The sequence below is a fragment of the Brachypodium distachyon genome, chromosome 1 (assembly GCF_000005505.3).
Source record: "Brachypodium distachyon strain Bd21 chromosome 1, Brachypodium_distachyon_v3.0, whole genome shotgun sequence".
Classification (NCBI taxonomy): Eukaryota; Viridiplantae; Streptophyta; class Magnoliopsida; order Poales; family Poaceae; genus Brachypodium; species Brachypodium distachyon.
In genome coordinates, this window is record NC_016131.3 from 18121231 (window position 1) to 18131547 (window position 10317).

General features: G+C 41.8%; 1 protein-coding gene across 1 annotated transcript; it reads left to right on the plus strand.

Annotated features, from left to right (window-relative positions):
* Positions 1 to 1434: 1434 nt before the first annotated feature.
* On the plus strand, positions 1435 to 9897 carry LOC100846786 (S phase cyclin A-associated protein in the endoplasmic reticulum). Its single transcript, XM_003562711.4, has 9 exons — positions 1435 to 1666; positions 1863 to 2045; positions 2633 to 3808; positions 4673 to 6379; positions 6460 to 7614; positions 7926 to 8030; positions 8289 to 8378; positions 8701 to 8811; positions 8890 to 9897. Exons 2-9 carry the CDS (start codon positions 1986 to 1988, stop codon positions 9406 to 9408), a joined length of 4923 nt encoding a protein of 1640 aa, XP_003562759.2. The 5' UTR covers positions 1435 to 1666; positions 1863 to 1985; the 3' UTR covers positions 9409 to 9897.
* Positions 9898 to 10317: the final 420 nt, after the last annotated feature.

Sequence of the window (10317 nt, forward strand, 5' to 3'; positions counted from 1 at the left end):
GGCGCGTGTGGCACCGCCGAAGGGAGCCTGAGAGTCAGAGTAGCACGGCGGCGGATGGCGACTTTGCGGCGACGGTGGAGACATAGGTGCCCTCGTCGGCGGCGGACGAGTGCCGCGACGGAGTCGAGTTTGCGTGGCGGCGGTGGGATTGTGCAGGCGTTGGATGAGTGCTGCGGGGTTTGCGCGACAGCAATGTTTTTTTTCAGATGACGGCGGTGGGCAGGGCCTGATTCCGTGGAAGGCTAGGCGGCAATATCGCAAGGAGGGAGACGCGTGATTAGCGGGTGGAGAACAAAAGGATGTGGACCGTTCGATGAATGTGCATGGACGGTTCAGATTTGATTTTTCTGTCAAGTTGGTGCCTTTATAAGTAGTATAAAATATACTTGTCCCCTTTCTATTTTTAATATTGCATGGTAGTTCTCAACAAAAAAATAGCACAATTTATGGTCGCTTTGATAAAACATCGTTTTAACCTTTAAGCTAATTTTTCGATCTAGACCCACGAGTCGTTTTAACTTTTTAAGCTAATTATTCGATCTGGACCGACATGCCAATTTTGGTTAGTATTGAAACCGAACCGAAATTTATTGCCACCATAATTTTATACAAAACCGTATCAACCGAACTATATAAACCCAACCGCGAATACACACTTGTGGAGATCAGGCTGTGGTGGCTTTTTCTCGGTCTGTAACTCTGTACTCTGACTCGGATAGATATGAAGAACCTAAACATGGCCATCACCCTCGTTTACTAGTGCATTTGGCGGCATAGAAACTCTATATAGTCTTTGATGGTAAGTCGACGTGTGTTAGCCTACACATTGTAATGGATGAAGGATCAGCTTGGGCTACGGCTAATCTCTTTAGGGGTAGTGGCTTTGTGGCTTCTGAGTGGGTTGTAAAGGCATCTTCAACAAGCCATTACTTAGGCTGGTACTAAGAAGAGAGAGAATGGACAATATTTGATATAGTAACAACTTTTCTAACAGGTGGTTTCTTAACCTTGTTACTAACATCTCAAAAGTATATTAATATATTGTAATTGGTCCCACAAAATCATGATATAAGTAACAACCCCTGCTCCAATAGTACTTCAGTTGTTACTTACGTCTTTTCTCCTCTACTTTATACAGCAACATCAATTTTGACATGTCATCATGTTAGTACCAGGTGACTCACCTTATTGGAGATACCTTAAGAGAGTAATCGCATGACTTTGGCTTATGGGCATTGTAACCGCGTCGCAGTCTTCTTCTTCAATATATGATACACCGGTTTTTGTGTATTCTAGAAAAAAAATCTCTCAAGTAAACAAGCGTTGTTTTCTTTAAAAAAAAGAAAAATTGTTTTTTGTTTTCATTATTTTCTCGGAAAAGGGACGCGGGTCGAGAAAAGAGGCTGGAGCAGGAGCCGTTCGATGGGTAAAGAACAGAAGCGGAGCACGGATGGGAGCAGAGGCGAAGCAGGCCCGCTACCCCCAAGGCCGCATGGACCCAACCCCAAGGCGACTCTGAAGTGCCCGTGCCCTAGAGCTGGCAGGGTCACCGCCGACGCCTCAGCCCCGAACCCTCCGCCTCTCACGCGCGTCGCCGCCATCGCCATCCCCGTTCTACCTCATCGCATCTTTTACGTGCCTATCCCGCCCGCAATTTGATTCCCAGGTACGAGCATTCTGTCAATTCATTGAATGAATAGTTAAACCCCACTGACCTCCAGGAATTTTTCGGGTGCGCCCGTCCACACCCGACACATCACCTAGATCATCCGCTCCGATTCAGATCCATACCTTCTTTCCTATACTAGATACATCAATCGATCCAGCTCTTCGAGAATTTGATTCGGTTTTTTTTATATCAGCTCGTTTCCCCCAAACTTGGGTGTTCTACTGGAAAGCAGGAATGCCGTAAGGATTTGCCGTGGAATATATATGTCTGAAGGACAGGAATGTTGTAAGCAAGCACCGAGGATTGGTCTGCGGCCATGGAGAATGATCATGGAGATGGGGATGATCTGGGGTCAGGGTGGTTTGAAGTGAAAAAGGTAAAGCTGCTCATATACTTGACTGGCTCTGTTTTCGGTTCAATTACATAGAGTGATTGGAATCCTGGACAATAACTTGTCAATGTCACCATGTTGTAATTGTAAGGTTTAAAGCTGTTAGTGGGACGACTTTGATTGATGAAACTAAATGGTTTTCTGTGACCATCACCTATCCTTTAACTCTGGAAATGACAGCTGGATGGTTTTCAGCATAGCATTTCTGCCTTTCTGTCCATGTTCAGATAGGCGGCACAGAAGCTTGGCCAGGAGGGGTGACATTTTTCTTCCCTGGCTATCGATGTAGAAAAGTACACTGATGTTGAATATATCAGATTTGCTGGTGTGGATACTGTTTGCCACCTTCATCAAAAGGGTGCATATCGTTCACAGATTTGGGTCATACTTCATTGTGTATTGGATGATAGACTTTTATACTTTGTCTAGGATGTTCCAAGCTATGGGATCTTCAAGTACTTGGGTCACTACAACAGAACATTTTTCGTTTTCATTATTGTTTGTGTTTAGCTTCTATTATGTTTTCACTCTTACTACCGATTTAGTTGATATGCTATGCTTTCTTGTAACAGAAACATCGGTCCAGCTCAAAATTCACACTTCAGAGGTCTTCAGGAAGTTCCAGTCATAAACCTCCAAACTTGTCATCGCGCCCTCAGACCAACTGTGGTGGTGACAGTTCAAGGTGGTATGGTAGGCTGCAATATCGACCTCAGAGCACAAATGTTAATGTTGGTGTTGGTGAATTTGGTAGTAATGACACAACTCAAGATCATCGTGAAGAATGTGTTGATGCAGGCGCTAGCAACCTTAAGACTGGATTCAATGTTTCAGCCTCAGAGCATGCAGTGAACAAGCCTGAACTGCTGTTGGCTGAAGAAACAAGTGAACCTCCCAAAACTGATATGGTTGATCAAACTGATCTTTCAGGGCCTCATGAATCTTCCAACTATTCAAATGGTCTTAAAGAAATTGTTGAACATTCTGATCATGTCCTGGACCCTCCTAAGACAGAGACAGTAGTTGTTTTGTCCAACACTTCTGTCAAGTTCGGAGATTTTGATGAAGTCCCAGGTCAAGCATTACCCTCAGACTCCTCCAGAGATAATAATTCTTCTAGAAAGTACATGGACGATGAAGATGCTACACAATTCAGAAATGAATCAAAAGATGAAAGTAAACTTGAAGATGAGATGAATTCTAATACAAATTTTGATACATCTCCTATCATGATTCATGCAGCAGAGCCACCCAGTGAAAATAAGAGAAATCCATTGCATCCATGTGAAATACCAGATAGTCCTGTAGATGTTAGTGATTCAACTACCTTAGCTGATCCCCTCTCCCTGCCCTGCTCAAATAATGATCTTGAAGTTCCTGTTACGTCTACCTCCGTTGCGTCCATGGAAAGCCAAATACCACTTAATATTCATTCAACAGCTTCTGTATATTTTGGAGGTGAAACTTCTGAGAGCAAAGAAAGATTCAGACAGAGGCTCTGGTGTTTTCTTTTTGAGAATCTGAATAGGGCTGTGGATGAACTGTACCTCCTCTGTGAATTAGAATGTGACATGGAACAAATTAATGAATCCATGCTCGTTCTTGACGAAGCTACAGCTGATTTTCAAGAACTAAAGTCCAGGGCAGAACATTTTGATAACACCAAAAAATCTCCTAGTTTACCAAAGGAAGGGATGCCAATGACTGTGAAAGCTGACCATCGGAGACCTCATGCATTGTCTTGGGAGGTCTGTGTTCTCACCAGTCCATCAAAATAGCTTCCTGTTCTTCATTTATTTGAGTATAAAATACAACATTAGTCCATAAACTCGTGAGGTGGGAACACTTCAGTCCAGGAACTCAGAAAACACATGTCTGCGACCTAAACTGGTTTACTACACCACTTTAATTGCTTGAGGTATTGGCTGTGGGGGTATTTATGATTTTTGAGAAGCAAATAGGTCGGTGAATTTTGCAAAGTGTGATCTTTTTTGTGCAAAGAAAAAAAACCTTACAGACTTTCACCCTCCTGTACAGAAAAGTGCGCTCAAGCCATGTCATCATGCCTCGCTTTTTCAACAAGCTGGGCGATTTGAACCAAAGTGATTCACTTAAACCAGTTTAGGGTCGCGGATGTGTGCTTTATGAGATCGTGAACTCTAGTGTTTCTACCTCGTGAGTTTATGGATTAATGGTGCATTTTACTCTTTCATATTACACCTAGTCATTTCGTCTGGAAAGCTGCAAAATAGGCGATGTGGATACTTCATATCATTTCTTATCTCCTTTTGCATTCATTACCGTAGTTTTATGATTTATTAAACAATTAGTTGCATCCACATAGTATTCTACTCCTTTGTGTCAACTTGTATGCATGAATAAATGGACAAGATCGTGCACTGTAATGAACTGGGTTGGAAACTCATGGAATTAAAAGCTACGCAGGTGCTAAAAATTCTTGTTGGTTATGTTAAGCGCGCTATATAGGATGACTTGGTGAATGGGGCCTATAGTCTATGTTGGCTGAGCCCATGTGTTAGATTTCTTGTATATTTCGTTAATGAAAAAATGAACAGTTGTGAAGGGCCTTTTCCAATATATCATATATGCAGGTCAGACGGATGACAAGTTCGCCACATAGGCAAGAGATATTGTCTTCATCTCTAGAGGCCTTCCAGAGGATTCAATTGGAATTGGCATGCAAGCAGGCTGGTATAACAGCAGAGAGTTTTACATCCAGCTCTTCTGGAGAAGTTTCAAGTAGGTCCTCAAAGATGACTACAGCATCAGCAACTGTTGGGAATATCAGTTTGAAAGTAGAGAGTCATGTAAAACTTTCTGATAGTAGTGAGAGAAAAGCTACGGAAGAGAGACAGAGAAAGGAGGTATTGAAGTCAGGTAGATCATTCCCACAAAGTATGCCTTCATCTTCTACAAAGAGTAGAAGAGGGGCACTAGAACCAATCTCTGAGATCGATAAACTCACTTTTAAGAAGGACAAGGAACTGCCAGAGAGCAAATTTGACAGGCTCAAGTCAACGGATATTCTGAAAAGGAGTACAGCCCATCTTGAAAAGGAGAAGCAAAATACAGCACACTGGAAGTCAATGGATGCCTGGAAAGAAAAAAGAAACTGGGAAGATATACTGAAATCTCCTGTTCGGAGTTCTCGTGTCTCTCATTCCCCTGGTGTTGGCAGAAAAGTTACAGAGCGTGGTCGTGTTCTACATGACAAGTTAATGTCTCCCGAAAAGAAGAAAAGAAGTGCTTTGGATACTAAAAGAGAAGCAGAAGAAAAGCATGCACGGGCTTTGCGAATTAGGAGTCAGTTAGAAAGTGAGAGAGTCCAGAGACTACAACGTACCACCGAAAAGTTAAGTCGTGTCAATGAATTGCATGCTGTGCGCAGCTCAAAACTGCGAGAAGTAATGAATGCACGCCATCAACGTGGTGAATCTCGCCATGAAGCATATCTTGCCCAGGTTGCGAAAAGAGCTGGCGATGAGAGTATTAAGGTCAGTGAGGTTCGTTTTATTACATCACTGAATGATGAAACAAAGAAATTCTTGCTTAGGCAGAAACTTCATGATTCCGAAATGCGGAGAGCTGAAAAGCTACAAGTGATTAAAACAAAGCAGAAGGAGGACAATGCAAGGGAAGAGGCTGTATCAGAACGAAGAAAGTTCCTTGAAGCTGAGAAAATGCAGCGCCTCGCTGAAATACAGCGTAAGAAAGAGGAAGCTATTGTAAGAAGAGAAGAGGAGCGCAAAGCATCTAGTGCTGCACGAGAAGCAAGGACCGCAGAGCAGCAACGAAGAAAAGAGATAAGAGTTAAAGCGCAACAAGAGGAAGCTGAACTTTTAGCACAAAAGCTAGCTGAAAAGCTCCGCGAAAGTGAGCAACGCCGGAAGTATTACCTTGAACAAATACGTGAGAGAGCTTCAATGGATTTTAGGGATCAGCCTTCACCTTTTCAGCGCCGCTTCCCAAGTAAAGATAGCCAAAACCGTTCTGTATCAGCTAATAGTGGTGAAGATTCACAAATAGTAGGCAATGCCAGCACTGCAGAGTCTATGGTTAAATCATCCAATTCCACCCAGATGAAACGAAGGATTAAAAAGATCCGTCAGAGATTAATGGCTCTCAAGCATGAATTTGTTGAACCAGTCATAGGAGAGAATACAGGAATCGCTCATAGGACTGCTCTAGGAGCTGCCAAAGCTAAGTTAAGTAGATGGCTTCAGGAATTGCAGCGACTTCGTCAAGCTAGAAAAGAAGGTGCTCCGAGTATTGGTTTGATTGTAGGTGACATGACAAAGGTACTTATTGATTACATATTGTCCTATACTACGACAATAAAGATGGTCACTAATAGCACTTTCTGTCTATTTTTTGACAGTATTTAGAAGGAAAGGATCTCGAACTGCATGCTACTAGACAAGTTGGTTTGCTCGATTTCATTGCTTCTGCTTTACCTGCCTCTCACACGTCAAGGCCTGTAGCTTGTCAAGTCACTGTTTACCTTCTACGCCTGTTGAGAGTGTTGCTCTCGCTTCCAGCTAATCAAACTTATTTTCTAGTACAAAATCTTTTACCTCCGATTATTCCCATGCTATCTGCATCACTAGAGAATTACATTAAGGTGGCAGCGTCAAACTCTGGAAGTTTGAATCTTCCGTCAAGTAAAACTTCAACAGAGAACATGGAGACAGTAGGTGAAGTTTTAGATGGCTTTTTATGGACTGTTACCGTGATTGTTGGTCACACAAATTTGGATGATGAACAACTCCAAATGCAGGAGGGTCTGATAGAGCTGATTGTAGCTTATCAAATAATCCACCGTCTGCGAGATTTATTTGCCCTTTATGACAGGCCCCAGGTGGAAGGATCCCCACTTCCATCATCCATACTATTTGGTCTCAAACTTCTGGCTATTTTAACATCCAAACTTGGGAACTTCACTACCATTGACTGGGAGTCCTGCAAATGCAGAATTCCAGGTGCTAATCTGGCTCATGAATGCGAATATCTTAGCTCACAAGACATAGGAGCTGGTGACCAGTCGATGGAACCGGCCAAATCTGGAGACGCTAAATTGCGATCTACGGAGTTTGGTCTTTCGGAATGTGATGACTGCGGGTTTAATAAACGGGTTGAAGAAAATAAGTCCTCTGAACAACATGGATGTTCCGTTCTAGGAGATGGAACATTGGATGAAACTAGAAAAGACTTGTTAGGCCTCTCTACTGGCCTGAATAACTCAAGGTCCACACTGGGAATACAATCATCTGATTTGGGAGATACAATAGATCAGCATTCTGAAATTCCTAGTCAGAAAGATGAAAATAGCACCATGGATGGTTGCCTCGAAGGAAGAAAGTTGAATAACATATGTATAGTTATGAATGACAGTCCTGGAAAAGGCAATGAGATAAACCTAAAACAATCTGTTGTGCGTGTACTTTCTGCCATGGCTGAGACAGGCCTTGTTAGTCTGCCTTCACTTTTGACAGCTGTGTTGCTGCAGGCGAACAACAGATCATCATCTGAACAGGTTTGTGCTTCTGCTTGTATTAACGGGAAATGCATTTTGAGAAAAGTTTATGTTATCGCCGAACTCAATTACTTTCTAGACCCAAAGAGCCGCTTTACAAGATTGAAGTTTAAATATATGCAATAGTCACACATGCACTTTAGTATATAGCATTGAAGATATCTCTGTTTGAAAGTGGTGTCCATTTTTTGTTCTCACAAATAACAATGTGCCAAAAACGACATTACCCATATCAATTTGATTACTTGTGTACTATTGTTTCTTAAGACTTCGGTCGCACGTAAGGAGAAAAATGACAACTAAAATTTCAGGCTTCAGCGATTCTTCCATCAAATTTTGAAGAAGTAGCCACTGCTGTATTGAAAGTTTTGAATAATGTGGCATGTTTGGACATCACCCTTCTGCAGTGCATGCTGGTAAGTAGTTGTATTTAAGGCTGGATATTATTGTGGTTGGCTGATTGCTTGTTTTGCATGCATCATTTGACTGAATAGATGAATTTCTGAACTGCAGCAAAGTATAGTCCAGTCAGTGTGACACAATTAGTCATCTGTAATGATTCATGCAGAATTTGGTTTGGCGTGAAACTATTAATATGGGTGTCCTGAAGGCCTTAATAATCTGTTTTCAACCTACATAAGATTGTATCCTGACTGGTTATGAATTCTTTTCAGGCTAGATCAGATCTGAAGATGGAATTCTTCCATTTGATCAGTTTCCTTCTGAGTCATTGCATGAATAAATGGAGAGTACCAAACGATCAGGTGATTTATGCAGTCTACTCAATCTACAAACATTTCGTTTATTCTCAGCAGTCAGCGTGATATGTCTCCAAATGGACTATGGTGCTTTTGGAGTACTGATTTCGTTGCCGATGGTTTGATTTCAGTATTGTAGTAGTTATTTTCAGGTTTCAACTTCTCTTTTCATGTTAAACCAATTCTTCCTAGGAAGATGGCTGCAAATTTCATCTGGGGTTCATTATTACTTGCAAAGTTGTAGTCTTGTACTGATAGTCAAAGAGACAAGTATTACGCAAGCATTTATGGATAGTTCTAGTTATAAGCGTGCTCTCCTTTTTTTCAGGTTGGTTTACTGCTTCTGGAATCTCTGCTGCTTCTTGGCTACTTCTCTTTGTTCCATGCCGGGAATCAAGCAGTTCTTCGATGGGGTAAGAGCCCCACAATACTTCACAAGGTAACAATTGTTTATGTACCCATGTTTCTCTCTTAATTTCTGGAGATTGTTGGGCAATTCTGATTAATGAAGAAACAGGTGTGCGACCTGCCGTTTGTTTTCTTCAGCGACCCTGAGTTGATGCCCATCTTGGCCGCTGCTCTTATTGCCGTTTGCTATGGCTGTGATCAAAATAGAAGTGTAGTACTGCAAGAAGTAAGCTCGGATATGCTATGCTCTTTGCTTCGGTCCTGTAGATCATCAGGACAGACGGCTTCAGATTGCATTGCTACCGGTTGTTCTGGGGCTAACAATTCCAGTGATAATAGCACGCAGATCTCACTGGATTTCAGAAACTCACTAGCTGACATCTCAGTACGGTCAAGCCGCAAAAATGTGCGTCCAGTTTTAGGAAAAGGCATTTCAGGGCCCATCAAACTAAACAGAAATAAGAATCAAAAGGATGCTAGAGGAACAAGAACTGATGAGGATGGACCTCTGAAGCAAAGGGCTGGTGAAGCTTCATCGGCTTTTATGTTGCATAGAAAAATTCCAGCTTATTTCTTGGACAGAGCAGAAGAGTTCTTCTGCAGCGGAACAGAATACAACACTGAATAGCACAGGCTGACCGAGTTATGCAAAAAGATACTTCCGACCACTTCCGATCCATAATCCCCAACACTTAATGGATCGGAGGGCGTGCTGAATTTGGGTTTTCTCAGTGATGGTGCGCCAGGCTAATGCATCATGAGGCAACGACACCTGGCAATGATGATTCCAGCATTTGATTGTACAGTTTTTGAAAAGGGAATGCCCGTTTTCAATAGGCTGGTTCGGAGTTACCTGGCCTGTTACTTTTTTGGTCGAATCTTGGGGCTAGAGACACAACGGCGTCAGAAGTTGTTACGTAGAGAATGAGCTTGCTATGCGATACAGCGTTGTGTATGCCTCAAATGCCTGTTTCTTCAAAAGAATTGTATAGAAAAAAAACTACTGTATCAATTCTAATAAACAAAATCTGGCGTCAACAAAGCCACATAGTGAAGAACTGTTATAAGTTATACTCCATATGTTGTCGTTTGGGTCAAAGCTTCAGTTCAAAGTTTATTTCAAACCACGCCGAGCTATGTTGAGCTGTTCAAGTCGTTTTGGGCATCAACATGGTATACGAAATCAAGAATGACATTATAATACAGTCCCTCCTTTTCTCACTGCATGGAATATAGTAGGTTTCATTATGACCAAGAATTATTTTGTTTACATGTGATATTTATGACATGAAATACTTGATGATAATTGTGGTTTTGGATCATAAAAATATTGTCTTGACGATTGTGTTTTTGGATCATAAAAATATTGTCTTCACGAAACGTAATATGCACCGAGAAAAAGATAGCATTTTTGTTAAGGGGAAATACAGTAAAAGGCACCCTTGCACAAAACCCTTGCAAACTCTTGAAAGCAACATGTAGAAGTTCCAGAATTTTTTTATAACTGTCTTGTGACCATTTGAAAAAATGATAGGCC